The 26,549-nt window shown below is 46.2% G+C and overlaps 7 protein-coding genes across 7 annotated transcripts in view; 1 reads left to right on the forward strand and 6 right to left on the reverse strand.

Annotated features, from left to right (window-relative positions):
- The window catches only part of LOC308152062 (histone H1-like), a gene marked incomplete at both ends in the record, with an annotated part of 166,941 nt that overhangs the window by 74,147 nt on the left and 66,245 nt on the right, over nucleotides 1-26,549 (forward strand). The gene's annotated exons all lie outside the window — the stretch shown is intronic.
- LOC308153165 (histone H2B-like) lies at nucleotides 614-988 on the reverse strand (the record flags this gene model as incomplete). Its single annotated transcript, XM_080526254.1, has 1 exon — nucleotides 614-988. One exon carries the CDS (start codon nucleotides 986-988, stop codon nucleotides 614-616), a length of 375 nt encoding a protein of 124 aa, XP_080382380.1.
- LOC308152104 (histone H2B-like) lies at nucleotides 2,862-3,236 on the reverse strand (the record flags this gene model as incomplete). The annotated part of the gene is made up of 1 exon (XM_080525014.1): nucleotides 2,862-3,236. The coding sequence occupies one exon, from the start codon at nucleotides 3,234-3,236 to the stop codon at nucleotides 2,862-2,864; it is 375 nt and encodes a 124-aa protein (XP_080381140.1).
- Nucleotides 3,905-4,216, reverse strand: LOC308152119 (histone H4; the record flags this gene model as incomplete). The annotated part of the gene is made up of 1 exon (XM_080525029.1): nucleotides 3,905-4,216. One exon carries the CDS (start codon nucleotides 4,214-4,216, stop codon nucleotides 3,905-3,907), a length of 312 nt encoding a protein of 103 aa, XP_080381155.1.
- LOC308152088 (histone H2A-like) lies at nucleotides 5,166-5,552 on the reverse strand (the record flags this gene model as incomplete). The annotated part of the gene is made up of 1 exon (XM_080524998.1): nucleotides 5,166-5,552. The coding sequence occupies one exon, from the start codon at nucleotides 5,550-5,552 to the stop codon at nucleotides 5,166-5,168; it is 387 nt and encodes a 128-aa protein (XP_080381124.1).
- Nucleotides 6,532-7,167, reverse strand: LOC308152066 (histone H1-like; the record flags this gene model as incomplete). The annotated part of the gene is made up of 1 exon (XM_080524976.1): nucleotides 6,532-7,167. The coding sequence occupies one exon, from the start codon at nucleotides 7,165-7,167 to the stop codon at nucleotides 6,532-6,534; it is 636 nt and encodes a 211-aa protein (XP_080381102.1).
- Nucleotides 13,301-13,675, reverse strand: LOC308152095 (histone H2B; the record flags this gene model as incomplete). The annotated part of the gene is made up of 1 exon (XM_080525005.1): nucleotides 13,301-13,675. The coding sequence occupies one exon, from the start codon at nucleotides 13,673-13,675 to the stop codon at nucleotides 13,301-13,303; it is 375 nt and encodes a 124-aa protein (XP_080381131.1).

Genomic DNA, 26,549 nt, shown 5'->3' on the forward strand with positions numbered 1-26,549 from the left:
AGTGTGTTTAGTTATCCGTTTAAAGCAAGGGTATTGTTAGTTATGTTCAACCTAGTAAATGCTATGGTGTTAATGTTGTTGTTATCTAGAAGGGGAGGAGTTGTAGAGTATTTGGGTTTGCATCTATTGCTCTAGCATTGTTTATTCTACCTGGCCTGAGTATGTTACGTCACTACGTGATTACGTACCTGTTGGACGTACCTCCCAGCTTTCCTATGTAGGAAGTCACATGCAATGTAACGTGGTCATTTCTCCAAGTAAAGAAACTAGTAAACTACCGTCCGTTTCTCCGTGATTATTTGAGTAGCCTACTAACCACAGTAGGTACACAACACTTTCTGCCTGTTTTAACCTGCTGTGGCTTTCACTCTTGTATTATGTTTTATTTGTGTTTTCTTCCTTGTTATGTAAAGCACTTTGTGACCCTTGGTCTGGGAAAGGTACTGTATAAATACATTGTACTTACTTGTTACAATACACACAGTCAGTACAGCATATAAGTTCGACTGATTTGTAGCACGCGAGCTCAACTCACTATGGAATTGCTTTTATTGATAGGGTGGGTGGCTCTTAAAAGAGCCTTTTGGGGTAAGTAATACAGACGAAAATCGATTTACTTGGAGCTGGTGTACTTGGTCACAGCCTTGGTGCCCTCGGACACGGCGTGTTTGGCCAGCTCACCGGGGAGCAGCAGACGCACGGCGGTCTGGATCTCCCTGGAGGTGATGGTACGACGCTTGTTGTAGTGGGCCAGGCGAGAGGACTCGCCGGCGATGCGCTCGAAGATGTCGTTGACAAAGGAATTCATGATTCCCATGGCCTTGGAGGAGATGCCGGTGTCGGGGTGGACCTGCTTCAGGACCTTGTACACGTAGATAGCGTAGCTCTCCTTCCTGGACTTTCTGCGCTTCTTGCCGGTTTTGCTGGCGGTCTTGGTGACGGCTTTCTTGGAGCCCTTCTTGGGCGCAGGCTTCGCAGGCTCAGGCATGATGATGAAAACAGCTCGTTACTTCTCAGAAACGAATGAAAGGGTGGAGGTAGTGCAGCCGCTATATAAAGGGGGAGCTATGCAAAGTAGGCGACTCCTGACACTAGATTCTATTGGTCGAGTCTGGTTCTGAACAACATTTGAAAAAACACTCGTTGTCCAGTTAGCCAGGTTGTCTAAGAATCATCCATCAGTCATCATAAGAAAAATACATCTATGCTAGGACCAGGCAGTCACAATGCTAGAAAAAGGAAGAATTACATGTTTTCATTATTAACTTATTTACTGTGGAGAAACCTGTACTGGGAGGTAGTGGGGATTAAGAGGTCTTTGGGAGGGATATCACTTAAGGACTGGAGTCATTGAAGATTGTAACATCGAGTTATTAAACACCAGTACTATATAATATATACTATACCATACTATAACGTCGACTTCATTGTAGCACGTCAGCTCAAAACACTATGGAATTGCTATTTTATTGACTTGTCACACTGACTTGGCCAGTTAATGACATAATGGGGGTGATATGAAGGCATATCGATAGATAAGTGGGCATGTCTTGGCGGTAGTGGTAGGCTAACTTATTGATTGTACGAGATTATCCACATGTGAACGCCGTTTAAACCATTATTATATTCATGATTTATGTTTAAATCCACCTGTCCCGAGAAATTGGCCATGCGTATGTATGCAGTGTAGTCACTCCTGTCCATTATATTAATACCGGAAACCGTTTTAGACGACTAGTGAGTACACTACTCCAGCAGTTGAAAGAAACAATGGCAGAGTGGAAAAACAAAAAAGGCGCGCAAAACTTCCGGCGCATTCAAGGACTGGAGTCTTTGAAAATTGGAACATCGAGTAATTGCTACATATGGCTTATACAGGCTTATGTTATGTATGCTTTCTGCCTGTTTTTAACCCTCTGTGTCTTTCACTCTTGTATTATGTTTTATTTGTGTTTTCTTCCTTGTTATGTGAAGCACTTTGTGACCCTTGGTCTGGGAAAGGTACTGTATAAATACATTGTACTTACTTGTTACAATACACACAGTCAGTACAGCATATACGTTCAACTGATTTGTAGCACGCGAGCTCAACTCACTATGGAATTGCTTTTATTGATAGGGTGGGTGGCTCTTAAGAGCCTTTTGGGGTAAGCAGTACAGACGAAAATCTGTTTACTTGGAGCTGGTGTACTTGGTCACGGCCTTGGTGCCCTCGGACACGGCGTGCTTGGCCAGCTCACCGGGGAGCAGCAGACGCACGGCGGTCTGATTCTCCCTGGAGGTGATGGTAGATCCACATGTGAACGCCGTTTAAACTATTATTATATTTTATTATTTATTTTGAATCCACCTGTCCCGAGAAATTGGCCATGCGTATGTATGCAGTGTAGTCACTCCTGTCCATTATATTAATAGAGGAAACCGTTTTGGACAACTAGTGAGCAACAAACAAGTGAGGAACAAAAAAGGCGCGCAAAACCTCCGGCGCGTTCACGGACTGGAGTCTTTGAAAATTGTAACATTGAGTAATTGATACATATGCCTTATACATGCTTGTTTATGTTATGTATGCTTTCTGCCTGTTTTAACCTGCTGTGGCTTTCACTCCTGTATTACTGTTTTATTTGTGTTTTCTTCCTTGTTATGTAAAGCACTTTGAGACCCTTGGTCTGGGAAAGGTGCTGTATAAATACTGTATAATTTTACTTACTTGTTACAATACACACAATCAGTACAGCATATAAATTCGACTGATTTGTAGCACGCGAGGTCAACTCACTATGGAATTGCTTTCTTTTTTTGATAGGGTGGGTGGCTCTTAAAAGAGCCTTTTGGGGTAAGCAGTACAGACGAAAATCTGTTTACTTGGAGCTGGTGTATTTGGTTACGGCCTTGGTGCCCTCGGACACGGCGTGCTTGGCCAGCTCACCGGGGAGCAGCAGACGCACGGCGGTCTGGATCTCCCTGGAGGTGATGGTACGACGCTTGTTGTAGTGGGCCAGGCGAGAGGACTCACCGGCGATGCGCTCGAAGATGTCGTTGACAAAGGAGTTCATGATTCCCATGGCCTTGGAGGAGATGCCGGTGTCGGGGTGGACCTGCTTCAGGACCTTGTACACGTAGATGGCGTAGCTCTCCTTCCTGGACTTTCTTCGCTTCTTGCCGGTTTTGGTGGCGGTCTTGGAGACGGCTTTCTTGGAGCCCTTCTTGGGCGCAGGCTTCGCAGGCTCAGGCATGTTGATAGTGGCTCGTTACTTCTTAGAAACGAATGAAGAGGCGGCAAACGCACACCCGAAATATAAAGGTGGGGCTATGCAAATTAGGGGGCTGCTGACATCCACTTCCAAAGCTCTAGCCTGCCTCGCGGGTAAATACATTATCTGCGCACGCGCGAGCTCCTCCCCGCCACCCCTTCCTTACTTTTTCACTCTGCTGTCGGGTTGCCTTGTTTCCGATGGCGATATTAACATGAAAACGTCAAGAGGAAGATTGAGAATGATATACATAGAACACCAAGTCCCCCAAACTCCCAACCAGCCTAGCGATTACTACCAGGAATTGTCCTTTTGGGATGGTACAAGGGCATGCATTATTATTATCACTAGATGCGCAATAGAAAAAGGGGCTGCACTGTGTTGTGTGCGTGATAATCCATAATAACCATTTTCTTTCTAGAGTGCACATGTGGGATGGTCATTTCTAGTCGTGGAATGCCAAGACTACGCATTTACTTGCGTTGACATTGATTTGGCAACGTATGTTTTTTTCATGACAGCTATACCCGTTGAATGTACAGGCCTGACAAAATGTGTTATAACAATGGAATCAACTCTCTTGTGTGGAGATGGGTGGCTCTTAAAAGAGCCGTTGTTTTTTGTAGGGGGTGGTTGAGTTTACGAATAGTTTAGCCGCCGAAGCCGTACAGAGTACGTCCCTGGCGTTTCAGAGCGTATACAACATCCATGGCGGTGACGGTCTTCCTCTTGGCATGCTCGGTGTAGGTGACGGCATCACGGATAACGTTCTCAAGGAACACCTTCAACACACCGCGGGTCTCTTCGTAGATCAGACCAGAGATACGCTTCACACCCCCACGGCGAGCCAGGCGGCGGATAGCGGGCTTCGTGATTCCCTGGATGTTATCACGGAGAACCTTGCGATGACGCTTGGCGCCTCCTTTTCCGAGTCCCTTTCCTCCTTTTCCTCTTCCAGACATGTTGAGTTCAGTACGATTATGACTTCGATGAAGTTGTGGGGTGAATTTATCTCAGCTACGAGGACGTGATTGAGACCAGGCTGTACAGGAAGCGCGCGCTATCGCTTGCCTCTTTTTTTCTTGTGGGGAATTTTTGTAGAGGGAGGAGCTTCTACTAGGGACAACGTTTGGCATTACGGGCATTATTGAAGCAAAAGGACATCGCGCGCGCGCACACACACACACACACACACACACACACACACACACACACACACACACACACACACACACACACACACACACACACACACACACAAAAGTATGTAATGTACGACTATATGAATACAAATGAACAAGAACAGTGTAAACATTATGTACAGAGATCAGCGTGGTGCAGACACTTATTTTGTCTTTGGTTGTGTGCCATTGGACGTCCTTTAATCTCGCTGCTGTTGTGGACATTGTTGTCCTCTATCCTTAATCTATAACTTCATCATTGTTGTCCTCTATTCTAAATCTATAATTTCATTATTGTTGTCCTCTATTCTAAATCTATAATTTCAACATTGTTGTCCTCTAATTTTAATCTAAAGTTTCATAACTAGTTGTCCTCACCCAGTTCATACAAATGATGAACCAACAAACGCAAACTATTATTATGGAAGAACAAGGTCCACTACACAAGGAAGGGGTGATGTTTAAAACCGTAAAAAAGGACTAAACGTTATTTCAAATGCTGAGGCAGTGACATCACGAGGATGTTTTCTGCCCAACCCTGTGTAATATGTATGGGTGCGTTCTCTGCCTCGTACATGAAATCACAATTAGTGTTCTTCACAACATGAAACACTCATAACGCAGACAAACAGTGGAGGGAGACATGGACTGCACTTTTGGAGAGAGAAGTGGTTGGCTCTTAAAAGAGCCTTTGGGGTTAAGTAGTGGGGTCAAAGCCGTAGTAGAACTTTTACTTGGCTTTGGCGGGCTTCTCGGTCTTCTTGGGGAGCAGCACTGCCTGGATGTTGGGCAGCACACCACCCTGAGCAATGGTCACACCGCCCAGCAGTTTGTTCAGCTCCTCGTCGTTACGGACGGCCAGCTGCAGATGACGGGGGATGATACGAGACTTCTTGTTGTCGCGGGCGGCGTTGCCGGCCAACTCCAGGATCTCAGCAGTCAGGTACTCGAGCACGGCGGCCAGGTAAACCGGTGCGCCGGCGCCCACACGATGGGCATAGTTGCCCTTGCGTAGGAGCCTGTGGACACGGCCCACAGGGAACTGAAGCCCGGCGCGAGAAGAGCGGGTCTTTGCCTTTGCTCTGGCCTTGCCTCCAGTTTTGCCTCTTCCTGACATGGTGACGGTTTAGTGGGATCTCAAACAAGATGAAGAAAATAATTTCAGATAACAGTTCTGCCGCTTGGAGCGTCGTTCTTATAGGTCGCCTTGACGGCGTTCATTGGCCACTGGGTCGATGTCACCTCATCCAATCAAGAGACAGAGATTGTGACACTTCTGTCTTTGTGAGTTTCCCTCGCGCGCCAGAAATATTAATAGAAATGTAATCATTATATAATCTTAATTTAATTATTTAGTCATTTAAAGGCAATATTAAAAAGATGGGTTTTTAGTCTTGACTTGAACATATGCGCTGAGGTTGCATCCCTAATGTAAACTGGCAGTGGAGACACACTTTGGGTGCATAAAATGAGAATGCAGCCTCACCAAATCTCTTCTTTTGTACATGTGGTACACAGAGAAAACCAGCGTCAGAAGACCTGACATGACATATTCAATATACAAAAACTAGTATATGCCATAATATAATAATAATAATAATAATAATATATAATTGATACGTATATAATATGTACATTGTGAAGTGCGTTCCCAGCTCTCTGTAGTACGTTACTCCTGACTGAGCGAAAAGTGTTCTGTTATCTCCCGCCTTTCTGTCCAAATATAACGTATTGGTGTAACGGAAAGAGGAACTAACTGTATATGTTGATATTATATGCAACTTTATCATTATGGACACTGTCATACCCCCACCATCCTCTCCCGCACACAGATCTACCGAGTGACACTTTATAGCGTCAAAGTGTAAACTAGACCTAGATGTCAAATCTCTCATTACTGCTCATTATTTACTCAATAAGTAAAACCATGATTGTCGTGTGTGTAAGTCCGTGGTTGACACTGGTGTACAATACTAAAATAAACACTCGACTTTTCCTGTCGTCATGGATGATAATGCGTTTTTACGAAAATGTGGGTGGCTCTTAAAAGAGCCTTTTTGTGGTACAAATGGTGTCGGAAAGAACACTTTGAATGTTTACTTCTTCTTTGGGGCTGCCTTCTTTGCCTTGGGCTTCACCGTTTTGGGTTTGGCTACCTTGGGCTTGGCTGCCTTGACGGCCTTTTTGGGGCTCTTAGCCGGAGCCTTCTTGACCGGTGTGGCCTTCTTGACTTTCTTGGGGCTCTTGGTGGCCTTCTTGGTGACTGCCGCGGGCTTCTTTGCCTTCTTGGGAGACTTCTTGACCGCAGCAGCGGGTTTCTTTGCCTTTTTCGGAGACTTCTTGGCAGCGGCAGGCTTCTTTGTGGCCGCCTTCTTGGGTTTCGGGGCGGCGGCTTTCTTCGCCGGCTTCTTGACCGCCTCGGCGGCTTTCTTGTTGAGCTTGAAAGAGCCGGAGGCCCCGGTGCCCTTGAGCTGGAGCAGAGTGCCCTTGGTGACGAGGGTCTTGACGGCGACCTTGACGCGGGAGTTGTTCTTCTCCACGTCGTAGCCACCGGCCGACAGCGCCTTCTTGAGCGCGGCCAGAGACACGCCGCTCCTCTCCTTGGATGCGGACACGGCCGTCACGATGAGCTCGCCAACGCTGGGGCCAGCTGCTTTCTTGGGCCTGGCTGCTGCCTTCTTCTTAGGTGCCTTGGCCGGCGCGGGGGCTGCTGCTGGTGCGACTTCTGCCATGTCTGTAGAAAGTCTCGTTCGTTCCGGTAAACCAACTAGTCTGCAAAGCTGCTCTGTGAGAATGAAGCTCAACCCGGAGCAGGGGGCTGTCCTTAAACGCGGCATGAGAACCGTGCAGACTCAACCATCCCTGCTCAGCAGTCTGCTGCCGAAATGTTCGGGCGCCTGTGTTTTCTCCTCGCGAATAACGGGCTAAAAGTCACCAGTGGTGCCGAGTTGAGGTCCAAATGCAAACGGGCCAGCGAGCAGACTTGCCTCCGTTTAGAATAAAGTCATGTGAGCCGCGAAGGCTTCGTGTGTTTTGTTGTGACTCTCTCAAAACCCCACCGTTCCACTGTCGGAGGGAGCGGTGCGCACAGCTTTTCCTGTGTTATTTGTCTCATAAAGTGTCTTAAATTGCATACGATTGGGACCAGCACTCGTTGTCCAGGTAGCCAGGTTGTCTGGTAAGGGAGTACAAAGGTTGAGGGTCCCCCGATGTGGTGCGGGGTGTTATAAATATGAGCTCTTTTGGTGGTCGTGAAACACAGTCGCGGGGATGGGGCTGAGAGCTTGTCCCTATAGGTGATTTTTCAGATGGTGTCCCTCTCCCTCCTATTAAATCTAGACAAGACAGGTGAAAGCCATAGTTAGACTATGATTGTTGCATGTTTACTCTGAGGAATAAATTGCGATATTATCACCAGCATTTTAATCCTGACACGATGATATTTTGAGACGTGTGTCGTCCGTGTCGAGGATGTATATCAGCAGTCTTATGATGAATATGTTCGGCTACTAAACTAGATAGTATAGCCTTAAAATTGCGATCATAACTTTGTTTGTAAAAATAATAATAAATGAAGGCAGGCAGGCGAGTTGTTTGTCTAACTTCCCCCTATCTTCATGGACAAGACATGTCTCCTGTGAGCAGTGGCGGCTGGTGCCCCAAATTTTGGGTGGGGCACAGCAGTGTGGCGGGGGGGTCCTCTTTCGCGAATTTTTTTCCCGTGCGCGCGAATTTTTTTTCGCGTGCACGCGCATAAAACACGCACTGGCATTACAACCACTGTATAATTTCAACTTTCACCCTTAAAATGACCGTGTGGGCCATGGAGAAGTTACCCTGTCAACTACAGACACTGAGGTGGAAGAGTGACCGGTCTATGGACGTCGGTACGGTCCAATACCCAGTGTCAGACAAGGAGGAAGTCTAGTCAACAAGGCTAGTACAGGCCTCACAGCTACACTCAGGTTAATAAAGGTAGCAGATGAATATGTGTACTATGTGTCTGTGTGACATGGCTACATCAATGAGCAGAGATGAATGCTGCAGTCAGTAGTACAGTAACTATCTATTTCATAGACACATGATGGATGATGATGGAGAGTGATGGTGGTCAACACATCACAGCAGGTCAACACATTCAATGATGTATCACAACCAGACCATGTCAGAAACACAACCAGACCATGTCTGTAACACAACCAGACCATGTCTGTAACACAAATAACGGCATTTTGTGACAGAACTTTCACTTTCATTCATGAAATTCACTCCGTCTGTGTTACTGTTTACACAAGTACAATCACAGTGTGACAGTCAGATGGAGCATTCGGTAAACAACAACAGCAATGCATCAGCTGAGTTAAAGAAAACCAACTCTTACCTTTGATGACAGAACATGAGCCGTGTTTACCCGTACCTCCGCCTTGCCCCGCGCATATTGCTATGAATAGTTCGAAGATAGGTGCTTGCACGTTAGAAGCCCGAAGTCCGGAAAACCGGAAGTCGAAAGTCCTCAGCATAATGCATTGTCTGCAATACAACCGGAGATTCAGGGACGCACATTTGTGCGCCCTGGCCAAGAAATAGAGACAGCCAATTGGAGCGCTGCTACAGCTCACGTGTAAGCCAAAAGTATTCGTCCTGGCATAGACTTTCATTGACCGGCGCCCCGCGTTCTCCCCCCTATGTATTTTAACAGTGAGTTTTACACACACACAGATAAAAATGTTTATTGTATTGGAGGATTTTTAATGAATGCTGATAGGCGCCGACAGAATATCAGCCGCATTTTGTGAATAAACAATGTTTATTTAAAAAAAAAACTTTTACAAATCGCAACAAGGAAGTGAAGGTGGGGGCGGCGCCCCAGCGCCCTCTATCGGCCAGCCGCCACTGCCTGTGAGGAAGTCTCCACAATCAATTGCCATATTACCAGCATATCACTGACACGATAAATGGTTGATTCGTTCCCTGTGACTTGTGTCGTCCGTCTTGAACAACATTGTGTTCATCCTGAATATGAAATGTCCGACAATGAAGACGACGAACATATCAACGACCTAAGAGTAGTACTATAATGGACTAAGTAGGCCTACAGCCTTACAGTTGCATCAATCTCTCGCTAATAAACGCTTTATTTATGTAGCACTTTTTTCCCCAAAACAAGTTACAGCGTACTTCACATAAAACGAAAATATAAATGAAACAGGTTGAAAGAGGACCAAGTGTGCACAGATGCAGAAATTCATAAACAAATGGGTCGTCAAGTTAAAGGGAAACACAGGCCTAATAAAGCTATCAAGCTGGACCACTCCAAGTCGTTGCACACACCTGTCACACATTTCGCCAGCCTAATGTCATCGGGATGATATGATTGCCTAGATCAGAAAAACAACAACATTGTGTTGCTTTATTTATAGATCTCTCCAACGCATTAGATATGGTCGACCATTACCTACCCATTCAGAGGTTGTCTGAAATAGACCTGGATCAGGCTTCATGCTTCCTAACCCTAACCCTTCTATAGAAGGTTTGAACATTACTGAATAGAGTTAAGACATAGTGGGCTGGTTTCACAGACAAGGCTTAAGGTTTGTCCCAAACTAAAAAGCATCAATGGAGATTTTATATTGAAAGTGTGATTTAATCCTTTGGATTAGATTATCTGTAAATAATTGTAAAGGGTATTGATATGCTGATGACACTGTTGTACAGTAGGCAGTGGAGCCCCTAGACTTTTGGGGGCCCTAAGCAAACAACATTATTGGAGGCCCCTGGTAAGGGTCTTAGGCGGGTGACGATGTGGACATTTTAAAATGTATTTATTTCCCTGACACTAAAATATAATACGGTTTTACGAAGTTCGCGCATATGCGCGCGCTCGTGTGTGTAAGTAAAAAAAACAGTCTGAAACAAAGGAATTCATTATAAATGTCATAATGTATCAATTAACAGTCACTCACACGTCCGAGTATTTGATCAACAAAGGAGCCATGTGTAGTAACATCAAATTGGAGCAATATAAATAATGAAATATCAACTCACTTATTAGATACATACAAATCACTGTGCTTATTACAACTCTAAACACACTTACATTCTGAAACTGCTGGTGTTTTCACATTCTGAAACAGCAACATTAATATGTAATATCAAACAGAGCAAGAACAACAAATAAATAAACAAATAAATCAAAAAATCAATAAACAAGTATATTCTGAAACCGCTGGTGTTCTTATTTACATTTTACATGACTCCACTGGGTCTGTCTGTCTGTCTGTCTGCCTGCCTGCTTGCCTGCCTGCTTGTCTGTCTGTCTGTCTGCCTGCCTAAGACATCTTACTTATTTTGCACTCTGCATCTTATTTACATTTTTGCACTCTGCAGCTTCTTACTTATTTTGCACTCTACTTATGTTTGCTGTTTGCTATTTGCTGAACCCTACTCTGAACCTGCTCTATACTCTGAACCCTGACATACAGTAACCTTTTAGAATCGCTGCTTTCGTGCCTTGGCTGCAGCGGGTGGCGTTCGTAAAGTCGCTTTTGGAAATCTGACCGGCACTCGTGGAACGCCTCTCGTCCAATCGAATGACTCGGTCCCCTTTAGACGTTGAACCCAGTGTGCGCGCCGGCGCTCTCAGAGCGAGTTTACGAACGCACCAAACAAGCTGTGCGAGCGCAGCGCAGCGCGAGCAGACTCAGAGCGACTGAACGCTGAATGCCATGATTTCCATTGAAAATACATTCATCCAAGGACAGTTTTAGTTTGACAAAAAGGGCCTTTTTGTTTGGTGGCCCCAAGCAATTGCCTTGGTTGCCTCTATGGACGGGGCGCCTCTGACAGTAGGCTATTACCCCCATGACTGACCAGGCTCTTTCTGAGCTACAGTCTGCATTCACTTTGTTTGTAATTCTGGAAAGACAAAATCTATGTTACTTACCAAATCACAGAAACATGTATCTGATGATTCACTTACGTCAAATGTATTTGGTGTTAGGGTTAGGGTTCCAAGTCACGTTGGATAAAGATGTTTGCTAAACAACTTCTCCCTCTTCATTACTCCCTTTTATAGTGGGGGAAATAAGTATTCAACACATCAATAATTGTTGTAATTCAACATATTTATATTGCAGCTATTCACATTACATTAAGATTAGACATTGGTATTAAGTTAATCAAACTACACAGCTAAAGAAACTGTAACATTCCTGAAAAAAGTTCCTACATACCTACAGTGAAGTTGGGAGGTTGATGCGTCACGGCGTTGGGCTGCTTCTCTTCACACGGTGGAGCTCTGGTGGAACCCAGAAGACCAGGGAAGATGCTCCTGGTCTCCCAGCAGGACAACGATCCAAAACATCTCAGCTGGTTCCAGAGGGAGGAAGTAAAGGTGTTGGACTGTCAACCGGCAGCTTAAATCCAATATAAAACGTGTGGAAGCCACTGAAGATCAATATTCACCAGCAGACCCCCAGAATCTTCAAGACTTAAAGACTCAGTGTTGAAGAACGGCTAAAATCCTCATCACTCACTTTCATACAGCGAGCATCTCGAAGCATTTTGAAGCATCTCGAAGCATCTTGAAGCCATCACTGGAATGAGGCTGAACTAAATTTCAGTTAGAGTTCAATACTTCTTGCCTGTGTCATCCCCTTTATTGCTACAGTGGATTATTACCATTGCTTCATCTGTATGGTCTTATTGAGTTGATATCATGTCTGGTCTTAATGTCATGTGAATAGATGCAATAGCAATATGTTAAGTTAAACATGTTGAATACTTATTTCCCCCACTGTAAAGTCCTCCAGGCCCTACTTACCTAATCTCATTATTACAATTCAGGGTAACAGCTGCACAACAGCGGAGAGAAACGCGCTACAGAGAGTCGTGAGAACAGCACAGAAGATCACCGGCGCCCCCCTCCCCTCTCTGGAGGAGCTGTACAACACACGCTGTCTCAGGAGGGCCTCCAAGATCTCCAGGGACCCGACCCACCCTGGGCACGTACACTTTGTCAGGCTGCCCTCGAACAGGAGGTACAGGACCCCGGCCGCTAAGACAAACAGACTGAAGGACTGCTTCTACCACAGGGCCGTCAAGGCCCTGAACACAGAAAAGGCCTAAGTTCTGGGCCCAGGACAGTCCGGACGGATTGTATGGCAGCTAGTGCTGAGGCACAAACATGTACATTTTCAAGCCTGCAAACTGTGACACTTTTGTGCAATATGACAACCCTAGTTGACTATCTGTGCAGTATAGTACAGTGGATTGTGTACATAGCCTTTATCGATGTAAACCAGCTCCTTACCTTCTTGTGATTTTATGCTTTTTCTAAAAAATAAAAACATTTTTTTTTTCTTTCCTAACACCAGGGGAGCCACCCCTCCTAAATTTCGTTGTTTGGTACCTGTACTGTAGCAATGACAAATAAAGTCCATTCCATTCCATTCCATCTGTGTTTAAGTTCTCAGATTGGTTAACTCTTGAGGCTCCCCACTAAATTGGATAAATCCGCTTTTAATTCCTGTGCACCTAACTGCTAGAACAATCTACAGAAAGGACATTCAGTTGGCTGTTCCGGTGCCACTTGTGCAGTTTAGGGTGTTAAATGAGGACCTCCATGGTGATTTAAATGTGATTTATCTTAATATTGTGGTTATATATGATGGGTGATTCCCCAGTAATATTAAACAATATATATTGGCCATGCGTGCACAGAAAGTGTGGCGAGATCACCTGCACGTTCAAGTACTACAACATTGTAGCACGCGAGATCAACCCGCTATGGAATTAGTCTTATGTTGAAAGGGTGGGTGGCTCTTAAAAGAGCCTTTGGGGTTAGTGGAGCAGGCAGAAGCGCTACTACTTGGAGCTGGTGTACTTGGTCACAGCCTTGGTGCCCTCGGACACCGCGTGCTTGGCCAGCTCACCGGGGAGCAGCAGACGCACGGCGGTCTGGATCTCCCTGGAGGTGATGGTAGACCGCTTGTTGTAGTGGGCCAGGCGAGAAGACTCACCGGCGATGCGCTCGAAGATGTCGTTGACAAAGGAGTTCATGATTCCCATGGCCTTGGAGGAGATGCCGGTGTCGGGGTGGACCTGCTTCAGGACCTTGTACACGTAGATGGCATAGCTCTCCTTCCTGGACTTTCTGCGCTTCTTGCCGGTTTTGCCTGCGGTCTTAGTGACGGCTTTCTTGGAGCCCTTCTTGGGCGCTGACTTCGCTGGCTCGGGCATGTTGATGATGGCTCGTTTCTTTTCAGGAACGAATGGCGGGGCTGTGGTCACCTACCCGATATATGAAGGGGGAGCTATGCAAATTAGGCGGCTGCTGACACACGCTTTCGAGCTTGACTCAGGCGCTCAACAAACATACGCTTGCCTCGCGGACACATAAATGATCTGCGCGCGCGCGGGCTCCTAAGTCTCCTCCCCCACACATCCATTACGCTGCTTTACCACTCGGCTGTCCGGTTGCCGTGGTGTTTTTTCACTTTCTTCTTCCTCATCTTCTTGGATGCGTCCTATAATGTGGAATGTTCTGTTCAAGTTACTGTGTCCGATTCCTCGTCTTGTCATTACTCCCCCCTCTTTTCTATTTCCTCCCCTGTTTTTCTCACTACCCACAACATGGAGGTGTCTTCCTCTTGTCTCCTTTTTTATTGGCTTCCATATGGCAGCAGTTATTATTATTAACCAATGTGAGATCCAGTGTCGACACCTTTCCTGTGTTCACATCTATTCTTCTTTTACCTCCGTCATTGAAACATTGAAACATGTGTAACGATGGTCAAACAGGCAAACTTCTTTCAACCAATTATTTGTATTGATCTGCATGGAAGACATATAAAACACAAATCTTCCTCTGGTCTGCAACTCTTGTGAATCCATTAAGATGGCAGCCATATTCTGGTTGTCCCACCGTGTATGTATATTTCACATCAGAATAATTTGTTTACAGAAAGAACACAAATTTCCCTCAAACATTACAAATAACAATTACAAACAACATGTGGAGCAACATACCTGCATGGAAGACATATAAAACACAAATCTTCCTCTGGTCTGCAACTCTTGTGAATCTGCGCATTCAAAATAACATACAATAAATGTTCTGTTTCACATCATCACAATACATCACATCATCACAATACATGTAAAAACAAACAGCACAGTACTACACCAACATTTTCACCCTACATTACAAGATTCTCCACACAAACAACAAAACACGAGGAGCATTTTACATCGCGCACATACCCATTAAGATGGCAGCCATATTCTGGTACCACCGTAAGTACGGCAACAACAGAAGGACAAAAGAATGCGCAGACCTGCAGTACACCCAAACTCCAAAGGGAGCTCCAACAACAACCAGGGCTGCTCAAGCACGGCGAAACTCATCTACATTCACCACAACTAAACATACATTCCCAACTCTGTTACACCCATCTCCCCTGAATTTCGCCAACCTTGAGCAGCAACTATACATTTAAATACTACTTTTTACTTTTTACACTATTACATAGGGCCGCCAAAGGACAGGACAGCCAACTTGAAAAGTATCCTATAAGGATGAAGTGGAAAGAGAGGTAAACTATCTCTCCAACCAACTACTGGCGGTAGGATGCGTTCTACACCCCACAAGACCCTTTTTTCACTGTGTATTACTAGCCTTCAAGAGGCCACAACCTCTTATGAAACAATCAGAATAACGAACAAACCTATATGTCATAGGATGTCAGTGTGCACAGTGTATACATGCACTGAACTGAGCTTCGGCTTATCTAACTGTGGAAAGCCTGGAACACTGACCTACAAACAGCTCGAATGTTTGACTTAGTGTCTTGCAGGGACGTGCCGTCCATATAAGCAGGGTAAGCAGTGCTTACCCAACGAAAAAAGAAAAAAGGAAAATATTAAAATAAAAGTGCATGTAACCGTTTGTTTGTTTTCATTAAAAAAGTCGTATTTTAGGTCCCAGGGCAGCAGGAGTCATTCATTTTGACGTTGCATTTTTAGCGCCACCTGTAGGAGTAAAGCACTCCCTACTCTGCTTTGCATATAAGCACTCCGCTCTCTGCTTTCCCTCGCGTACATTCGAATGCGTGAAAATGTCTTTTTTATTTTTTTCCGATGCCTCAACTCGCTGTTTAATGTGACCAGGGTAAGCATGCTTACAGCCAATCAGAGTAGGTCTTTCATTCCGATAAGAGCTACTGATTGGCTCTTATCACTTTCCAGTTCACTTAACATTTCACCTCTCGCCCGGCAGAATAGCTTATGCCAGCTAGCTCAAACGATCTAAATAATAATAATCAATAAGGATAACTTGCTTGATTTTGTGAATATGGACATTACTGTCAGCGACCTAAAGGGATTTCGTAGACTGGACTGGACTGGAAAAACACAACTACTGGCTAAAGGCCGCCCGGCCGCTCGCTCACCGATGTTCACACTGACCCAGAAAGGGAGAGTCGCCAGCGGCTACAGCAAGCCTGGTATGAGCGGTTTATATGATGTATATGATTCGCGAGGCTGGTGGCGATCTGTGCTTGTTTATATGGTTTGAGTACTTTGAGAGGGAGGGTCTGTGATGTGATGTCAAGTGCCTGTGTGACAAAGTGTGAAAAGAAAGTGTGTTGTGTTTACTATGGAGGATGGAAACGGTGTGTGTCTGTGTTGTGCGTGTGTGCGTGTGCGATGTTGAAACTGGACTTGTAGATTTCAGTAGGTTGGCTACTTGAAAAGATCTTTGAACAATGAGCACCCCTGATATAGTCGAAACTGGCAACTTTTTTTTTTTTTTTGGTAATCTGATCACAAAGTGACACTACAGTTTATTAGCGGGTTCTAGGGCATCAAAATTGCATTTCCTTGAAACTGCGTTCACTGATAGCGTGTATGTGTAATTACGTGTATTTCTATATCTTATGCTTACCCAATCTAAAAGCTCACGTCACGTGCCTGGTGTCTTGGATAATGTCTTGTCCTGACATAGTATAAATCAATCTGTCAACTGGTTTGATAAGGCGACCAAACTTGGACTTGACCTGTGTGACTGTACTAGGATGTTCACACTGTGTGACAGAAGCTAGAGTGTCAGTACGCTGTGTGTCACTAGCATCATCTGTCTGATTTGTGTTACCAGAAACATCAGTACAATCATCAGCGCTAACCACAAATCTAGAATCAGAGTTAATGGACTGATCTACCATTTGCTCCTCAGCCATCTGCTCGGGGACCCTCTGAGGGGCAAACGAGACTGAAGACACTACAGTGTTAGTAGCCTCTGTCCGTGAGTGGTCAGGGAATGGTAACTGGGTGACCCACTCTAGGGTTCTTCCCTTGGGATCCGTGGGCTCTGGAACAGTCAAGGGAACATCCCTCTCCCGAACAGCTCTTCCCCCATACTCCATGTCTTCAACCTCCCCTCCCTCACTCCCAGGACAGGAATCCACTCTCTCCGACTCGAACGCGGTTCCTCTACTCACTTCCTATCCACCACAGTGTATACAGTAGACTCCCAACGGTCAGCCACCTTTCTCTTTCCTCTCTCTCTCTTGTTCGCCAACAGCACACGGTCTCCGACGTCAATGGTGGGCCCTTTCACTCGTCTGTTGTAGAGCTCTGTGTGACGGTGCTGTTCTTTTATGACATGTTCCTGGGCTATGACCATAGCTTCTCTCAGATCCTTCGTGATACTTGTCGTAGCTGACCACAGCTGGATCATTCAGGACTGTCCGGAAGAGTATATCGACAGGGAGACGAGGAGTACGCCCGAACATCAGATAGAAAGGTGCATAGCCAGTTGACTCATGCGCTGTGCTATTGTACATGAACGTCAGAGTTTGCAAACGCCTCGGCCAGTTGATTTTTGCCTCTGGTTCAAGCGCTCGGATCATGTTACCGAGAGTTCTATTGAAACGTTCCACACTACCGTTACCCATCGGGTGATACGGGGTTGTGTGCGACTTTCTGACACCGGAGACTCTGAGCAGCTCACTCACTAGTTGACTCTCGAAGCTAGCTTCCTGGTCGCTATGGATACGTTCTGGGAACCCAAAGACGCAGAAGAACTTGTCCCATAGAACTCTCGCCACCTGTTTGGCTGACTGATCTTTGCAGGGGAATGCCTGGGCCATTCTTGTAAAATGGTCAGTAACAACTAACACATCAACTGACTTGTTCCTTGAGTCCTCCGCTGACCAGAAATCAATGCAAACCAGCTGAAGTGGCCTGGTTGATGTGATATTCTGCAAAGGCGCCCTCGCAGCAGGTTCAACAGTCTTACTGACAATACACCGCTGGCAGTTACAGACGTAGTCTCTTACGTCTCTGTTGAGGTTGAGCCAGAAGAACCTCTGTCTGGCCAAGCCAAGACTCCTGAACTGACCTTGATGGCCGGCATGGTCATGAACACCTCTCAGAACTTCAACTTTCTTAGACTCAGGAATCACATACTGGCGGCGTTTTGACTTCACAACTTGATCCCTCGAGACTCTGTAGAGTATCCCATTGCTCACAACAAGTTTCTCCCAGTGCTTCAGGTACCTCATGACTGTGACTGATTCCTTATCTCTCTCTCTCCTGGACGGTCTCCGATGTCTCTCCACATAGTACAAGACTCGAGAGAGAGTCCTGTCTCTGAGCTGTTCATCCCGGAGTTCCTTCTCACTGTAAGCAGGAAGTGAGTCCTGACCACCTGGGACTAACTGAGGCAAATGGTGCAAGACTGCTACAGCGCGCGTTCTTGCTCCGACCTCCCACAGATCGTCATATGACTGTAGAACAACAGACACTTCATCCATCTCCATAGACTGAGCGTGGACATGCAGAGGTGATGGGACACTTTGAGCGTAACTCTCTGCCTGGCGTGGAGTGTCACCACTATCATTGGACGACCGGAAGGCGTCCTGTACAGAAGCACTCGACACATCCTGGACTTCGGAGAGGAGATTCTTGTAGGGCTCTTCAAGTAATCTGTGACTGACTCTCTGCTTGACGAAAGGCACACGACTCAAGGCATCAGCGACAACATTCTGTGGGCCTGGCATGTACTTGATGTCGAAGTTATAGCTCGCTAACTTAGCCACCCATCGTTGCTCGCAGCAGTCCAGCTTGGGCTTCGTCATGATATGAGTCAATGGATTATTGTCCGTCCAAACAGTGAAATCATGCCCCTTCAACCAATGGCTGAACTTGTCACAGACACTCCACTTCAAGGCTAGGAATTCCAACCGATGGGCTGGGTAGTTTCTCTGAGACTGAGAGAGGGACTTGCTGGCGAATGCGATTGGCCTCGCTCGGTCTTCACCCTCTTGGATCTGCGACAGGACAGCACCGATGCCATCAAGGGACGTGTCCGTTGACAGCATGAAGGGTGAAGTCAGGGTGAGCCAGGACAGCCGTCTCAACCAGCGCCGTTTTCAGCTTCTGGAAAGCCTGCTCCGTTTCGGGGGTCCAGTCAGTAACATTCAACTTCCTGCTTTGTGACCTTTGTTTGGACTGTTTCTCCTTCCCTTTTCTCTTCTGGCCCGTCAACAGAGAGAAGAGAGGCTTTGCAATAGCGGAGAAGCTAGGCACAAAGTGCTGGTAATAATTGATCATCCCCAAGAAAGATCTGATTCATTTCTGTGAGGGGGTTACACCGTCCGCTTCCATCAGGTCAGCACTTGTCATCTTTGCGATGCTCTCAACTTTGCTGGGATCAGTCAACACACCGTTGTCATTAATTATGTGGCCGAGGAATTCGACGGATTTCCGGAGAAAAAAACACTTCTTGGGGGCCAATTTCAGGTTATGACCACGCAGTCTACTGAACACCATCTCCAAGCGTTCCAGAGCTGTCCTCTCATCAGGGGCGTACACCAATAAATCATCCAGATAAACCAGTAAGCTCAGATAGTTCTGGTCTCCGAAAATGCTAGTCATCATACGCATGAAGCTCCCAGGACTATTACAGAGGCCCTGCGGGAGGCGATTATACTCATACAAGCCCATAGGTGTTGTAAAGGCAGAGTACTTTCTGTCATCCTCGTGTAGTGGCATGTTATAAAACCCTGAGGTTAGATCCATAGTACTAAACAAGGAGTTACCTCCAAGTGCAGCTAAGCAGTCGGCCTGGTGAGGGAGAGGGTGAGCATCCTTCAGGGTCCTCTTGTTCAGCCAGCGAAAGTCTGTACAGATACGGAGATCTCCGTTCTTTTTCCATACAAGAACCAACGGAGATGCATATTCACTGGTTGACTTCCTGATTATATCTTTCTCCTCCATCTCACTCAGTACTTGGCGCAACTTCTGATACTGACTGGGGGGCACTCGTCTGAATGGGAGCCGGAATGGCCTGTGATCTGAGAGGTGAATGCGATGTATGAAGCCCTTTGCCTCTCCACAATCCAGGTGATGGCGTGAGAAGATGTCCTCGTAGCACACAACCAGGTCAGCCATCTTGCTTCTACACTGTTCAGACACGTCACAGGAGTGTATGTCGAGCCCACTCAATCCCATGGACGGGGTTACTTGACAGCAACTGAGTAGTGGGACCTCAGCAGGTCCGGTCTCATCCATGTCCTCGAGCGCAATGCAGGAGAAGACGTCGGCCAATTTAGCATTGCGTCTTACCAAGACGGGCCTGTCGGACGAGTTGATCAGCTTCAATGGAACCCATCCGTCTCCCCACAAAGGAGTAACAACTCTGGCCACCAGAACCCCTCTTGGAGCTGAGCGACACGATGTGGGCTCTGTCATCACAGCGCTACCAGGAGACACAATAGTGGACTTGGGTAGCTTGCCCCACATCAGGTACTCCCGACCAGGCTCAAGACACACGGCTGAGTTGCACCTGACTGTGCCTATCTTGTCAGGTATGACGTCACCTCGCCAACGGTTCAGACCAGCGAGCATCGAGAGAAACTGTTCAGATTCTGGATCGCCAGCAGGACAGGGCGTAGACACAGCCTTCCAGTAGCCATCACATTGCTTATACTGCCGGAGGATATATTTAATAACATTGGTGCCTAGTATCAACTCATCATGCTGGCCTTCAACTACCAGAGTGGGAACCATAATCCTACAGCCATACACCTCCATTTCCACGTTGAAAGCTGACTCAGGCTTGACACGGCGACCACCACAGCCAACAAGCACCACATTTGAACTGAACTGGTTATGTTCTGTAGCAACTCCAACCTCTCTAAGCTTTCCCTCTGCCGTCTTACTCATTGTACAAGCCATAGACCCACTGTCTAGCATAGCATTCAGAGTCACTGTATTACCAACTGTCACAGGTGTGTAGAAAAGGCTGTCACTACCACTAATTGTATGTGTATTCTGATAAACAATATCTTCAGAGTTATCACTTGAGCTTTTGAGAGCTATATACACTGTCTCAGCACTAGATTCGTCCTCACAATGGGAGTTTACTTGGCGACCTATACTTTCTCCCTCTGAATACAGGCCACCTAGTTTCCCTGAGGCTGAGGTGCTCGGGACGACCTGGTGGGACACTCAACTTTTGTGTGACCTGGGGCTAAACAGACAAAGCACAGCTTCTCTGACATGCAGTGTGAGATGGTAGTGTGTCTACTGTCATCACAGACTCGGCAGGCCTTCTCACGGGCGCCACCCTGGTATCTTCCGCCACGAGGAGCACTGTCACGCTGCTGCACTTTCCCCATCATCTGCTCCAGCCTCTCCATAATGCGAGCAAGAATCCTGTCTTCAGATTGCTGAGTGTTCTGGGCCACAGCAGTCGCGGAGGAGGGGCACGGAAGCTGGCCTAAAGCATGGTCCTGGGAAGGAATGAGGGTAGAAGGCGGACACTGTGTGTGGTACACTGGACTATGGGCAGGAGCAGGGGGGTACTGGGTGGAACACTGCTCAGACACAGACTGAATCGAAGGCTCTGGATGAGACTGCACAGTGTGGAGGGCGGTGGCATGGCTCTTCAATGTCACAGAACTACCGGTCCTGCCAGAGGCTCTCAGCTCTCTCTGATAATTATCAATCTTCAACTGTATGTCTCGTGAGCTCCACTCCTCAATAGCCTTGCATTCCAGAATACGGGATAGTCCAGAGTCCGGGCAATGCCTGACAAACATCCATGCTACCTCTTCACCCATGTTCTCCATCCTCCTACCTTGTCTGCGAAGGCCCTCACCAGCTACATCAGCTGCTTTGTTGATCCTCAACCAGTAGTCTACAGCAGCGTTTCTCAACTGGGGTGCCGCGGCACACTGGGGCGCCCCCTGGTGTCTTCAGGGGTGCCGTCAAATAATTCTATATTCTGACGTTCATATGAATGAATGAATAAATATATAAATAAATAAATATATACAAATAAATATAATACAATACAATACAATTCATCATCAAAATCTGTCTGTCTTCCCATGTCACAATGTCAATACCGGGTTCAGCGTAAGGTCAGTGTGTCTGCACTGCAGCCTGCATTGTTTTTTCATTTACCGCACAAAGACATTTCGAGCGGAAGCAGACAGGAAGCAGACAAGTAGCAGACAAGTAGCAGACAAGTAGCAAACAAGTAGCAGACAAGTAGCAGACAAGTAGCATCATGGAACGCTTTTTAAAAAGAAAGGCTCCAGAAGAAGCGAAGGTTGACTCTGAAACAGAGCCAACTCCATCCAGCTCTACATCGAAGGTAGATACCAGCAGTAAGGCCAAAAAAAGACAATACGACGACAGCTACTTAAATTATGGCTTCATCTCTAATGAGGATCCATCATGCCCTCTCCCTTTGTGCTTAATATGTGGCATGAAACTGTCAAATGAAGCGATGGTCCCGAGTAAACTCAAAAGACACCTAAGAACCAATCATCCATCACAAGCTGGCAAGGATTCTGAATACTTTGTTCGGATGAAAAGTCAGCATAGCCGTCAAGAACGGGTGATGATGAATTGCGCCAAAGTTTCGGTTAAAGCATTGGAGGCTACGAAATTATTGCTAAGGCGAAGAAGCCACATACTATTGCCGAGTCCGTTATATTGCCAGCATGCACAGCAATAGTTAATCACATGCTAGGCCCACAAGCTGCAAAAGAGATAGCAAAGGTCCCGCTGTCTGACTGTACAATTGAAAGGCGAATCAATGCCATGTCTGCAGATATTGAAGATATTGTTTTGGAAAAAATCAAGGCAAGGGGACATTTTTCGTTGCAAATTGATGAATCTACAGACGTGAGTGGGCATGCTCAGCTATTGGCAAATGTTCGATTCGTAGACGGGGACCGTATCAGGGAGAATTTTTTATTTTGCAAACCACTTCCTACCAAAACGACCGGAGAGGAGATTTATCGTCTGACAACAGAGTACATTGAAAAGGGAGGATTAAGCTGGAATAACTGTGTCAGTATTTGCACTGATGGTGCGGCTGCTATGACGGGCAGTGCCAAGGGCTTCATCAGTAGGGTCAAAGCGCAAAACCCAGGCATGCGAATGTAACGGAGTAGAAAGGGCAAGTTCAATTATAGCTAAAATAGGTATAAACTGCGCCATTGTAAACTGCACCCTGTAGGGGTTTAATGACGTGGTATATCCGGGGTGTGTCCGTGACCCGGATGCTGTGTAAATATAGCTGGACAGTGCATTTGCACGGGACGTAACGTGATCTCCCTCAGTTCATTGTTAACCACTGAGACGGTAAGGTCACGTTTTCTGCAGGGTCTGAGATCGCATATAATTTAAGAGATTATTAATGTATCTATGTTTTATTTGAATGTTTGATGATTAAGATAGCTGTTTTGAGTTTCCCCATGTATAGTATTTTACTTGGAACATATCATAGCATTGGTAAAATGAGTTTTCTGTTGTTAGCATTGATGACGCTAATGTGACTGTTCGTGTGTAATATCATTTTAGAAATTAGACCAATGACCCTGCACGTTCCGTTGATGAAGTTGAAGTTGATGCACTGTACATATTTTTCGACAGGTAATATTATTATTTTTGTGTTATTGTATGTCTGTTGTTCTGTTAGTAGACTGTATTCTATGAGGAGGTTGGATTTTCCACCTCACGAGTTTGCACCACGCTCGCAGCTAGCCTAGCAGTCAGGTAGCAGCCATTGTTGCACGTGGTGCGCATGCGTATTCCGGGTGCGGGGTTTTTCCATGCGTATTCCGGGTGCTGGGTTTTTCCATGCGTTTGGATGTTATGATTTCTTGTTGTTGTTGTTGAGTGAGTGCCACTGTATGATCACACAAGTGAAGATTTATGTAGTCTACACATTTTGTATTTTTGTTTCATATTATTGTTATAATTTGTGTAGTATGAGTGACTACTGTATGTGCAGTTCATTGTTAACCACTGAGACGAAATTAGACCAATGACCCTGCACGTTCCGTTGATGAAGTTGAAGTTGATGCACTGTACATATTTTTCGACAGAATAAATGAACGTGAGCCATCCAGCTGAGAGTGATTCATGAAAAGATACACCCCGTCACATTGGTGCCGTGACCTGTGGACCTGAAGTCAACTCTTCACCTTGACCCGGGACCACTCTGCTGGATCACTCTGCTGGACCGCTCCTGCGTGCTGTCTGGTGGGCGGCGTATGGTTTCACTCAGTTCATTCGGTGATGTTATGCACAAATGGATTGTTGAATTAATGAATGTGATCTGTGATTTATTTTAGTTTTATTGCTGTTTTGGTGACATTTTTCTTTACTGGTCTTTTATCTGATTAGTCTGTATAGTACTGTTTTCTTGAATTGTAATTCAACATGAGCCACAGACCAGGATGTTTCAGTATGCCACTAAGCAGTAGCATTGGGAGGGGTAGAGCGATCCTCCTCAGTGGAGGTAGGGGGATTCCAGTGTTGAGTTATGATAGTCCTGTTCAGGGGGGTGATGTTCATGTTGTGGGTAGTCAGGATGCTGCTGGGGCCCTTTCAGTTAGTGGGGACACAGTTCCTTCTCAGAGCCACGACATTGATCATGCACCGAGCACACGGGTCAGTGATGCCCCATCCCCAATCTCTGCTTTCCAGTTACCTAATGTAGTGAGCCAGATGAGTGACATAATTAGAGATGTTGGTCTACAGCTGGCAGATAGCATACTTGCACGCCTTGACTCAACGCTACCTCCTCTTAGCACTGCGCATGTACAGACCACGCCCACTGATACATCCACCCAGAGTCTAGACCTGTCCCAAGTCCAGTTGGTACCTCACAGGAGGGTGAAGGAGCCTCCAACGTTCAGAGGGGATGATAAGGACTAGGGATGTCCCGATCCGATACTGAGATCGGATATCGACCCGATATTGGTCCTGAATGCTGGATCGGAGATCGGACCAGAAAAAAAAAAGGCTCCGATCCGCGTGCCCGATCCGCGTCTGTGTTACGTCTGTGTTTACGACAGTTTGGGCTTTACGACATGTGCCGTATTACGTTTTGTGTTACACTCGTGTTTGCTCCGACTACAAGCTCTGAGTTCGACTCCGTTATTGAACATAACATTGGCGAGATGCGAGAGAAACTCCCCCCAGACAGCAAAATTGCAAAAGCAATAACGGAGAAATTGGTTCGGTTTATTGTGCTCGACGACCAACCACTTTCGGTGGTAGAGAATGTGGGGTTTCGGAGTTTAATTGAACACCTAGAGCCGCGTTATACTTTGCCCAGTCGGCATTATATAACCGAAAATGCCATCCCGAAAATGCACAATGAAGTGTGTGAGTTCCTCGCCAAACTATTGGAGAATGTCGATGCTATTAGCTTCACAACGGACATTTGGAGCTCAGACGTGTGTCCAATGTCGTTGTTGAGTCTCACAGCACACTGGATAGACTCTGATTTTACTTTCAAGAAAGCGGTGCTGCATGCCCGTGAGTTCCGTGGCTCACACACTGGGGATTCCATTAAGGCAGCCATGGAGGAGATGCTGCTCGAATGGAAAATTAACAAAAGCAAAGTCCATGTCGTTTTAAGAGAGGTGGTCACTGAGTACTGCAGAGTACTATTTTTGTTGCTTTAATAAAGGCTGGCAGTCTTTAATTTAACTGTTGTTGGTGTGGACTATATACTGGGGAGGTATTTGAATGAATGAATGAATGAATGGTCTTTATTGTCATTGCTACAGTACAGGTACCAAACAACGAAATTTAGGAGGGGTGGCTCCCCTGGTGTTAGGAAAAAATAAATAATAAAAAAATAAAAAAAATTCAGGGGGCAAAAAATTTATACAAATATCGGATCGGTATCGGTATCGCCGATACCCGAAGCCCAGGTATCGGTATCGGTATCGGTAGTGAAAAAGTGGGATCGGGACATCCCTAATAAGGACGCAGTGAATGTGCGTGAGTGGGAAGACATAATGAGGAGTTATGTGAAAAAGGCGAACATCAGAGCAGATCAGCAGGCGGAAGAAATATTCACCCATCTCAGGGGCAGGGCTAAGGATGTAGTGAAGTATGGGACGAGGAGCAGTGGCATTAATGTCACTGAAAACCCAGAGGCCATCTATGGTCTTCTACGTAAGCATTTTGCTGCTGTTCCCTGTTCACCTATCCCCCTAGCCGACTTCTACACCACGCTGCCGAAGAGTGGTGAGGAAGCGTATGACTACTGGCTACGCCTCAATCAAGCTGCAGATGTTGCCACTGATCGCCTCAAAGAACAAGGTAAAACACTTGAGTGCCCTCTCCTGGAGGTGACACGTATGTTCATCAGGAACTGTCCATCCAAAGAGCTTGCCATGACTTTCAGATCAAAGACGATCGATAAGTGGACTGCTGTAGAGGTCCAAGATGTACTTGACGAGTTCCACACTCAGGTGTGCTCGAACGGTGTTGCCGCAGCCGTGAGTAAAAGGCCCAGTGAGGGTGTGCTAGTGAACAGAGTTGAGATGTCAGGCACTGATATGTGTTCACCTGAAAAGCAGGATACTCGCCCAGACAAGGGGGCAGAGGCCTTTGAACGTATCATCTCAATGCTAGAGAAAGTCCTAGTGGAGAAGTCTGCTCCTGCTAAGGACATGTCAAACAAGCAGTATAGACCCAGCCCCCCCAGGATTGAGGGTCTGAATAACCTGCCGTGTGCTGTGTGTGGCGACGCTAGACACTCTGCTTGGACTCACTGCCGTGACCAGAG

The sequence above is a fragment of the Nansenia antarctica genome, assembly GCF_963989245.1.
Source record: "Nansenia antarctica genome assembly, chromosome: 3".
Taxonomy (NCBI): Eukaryota; Metazoa; Chordata; class Actinopteri; order Argentiniformes; family Microstomatidae; genus Nansenia; species Nansenia antarctica.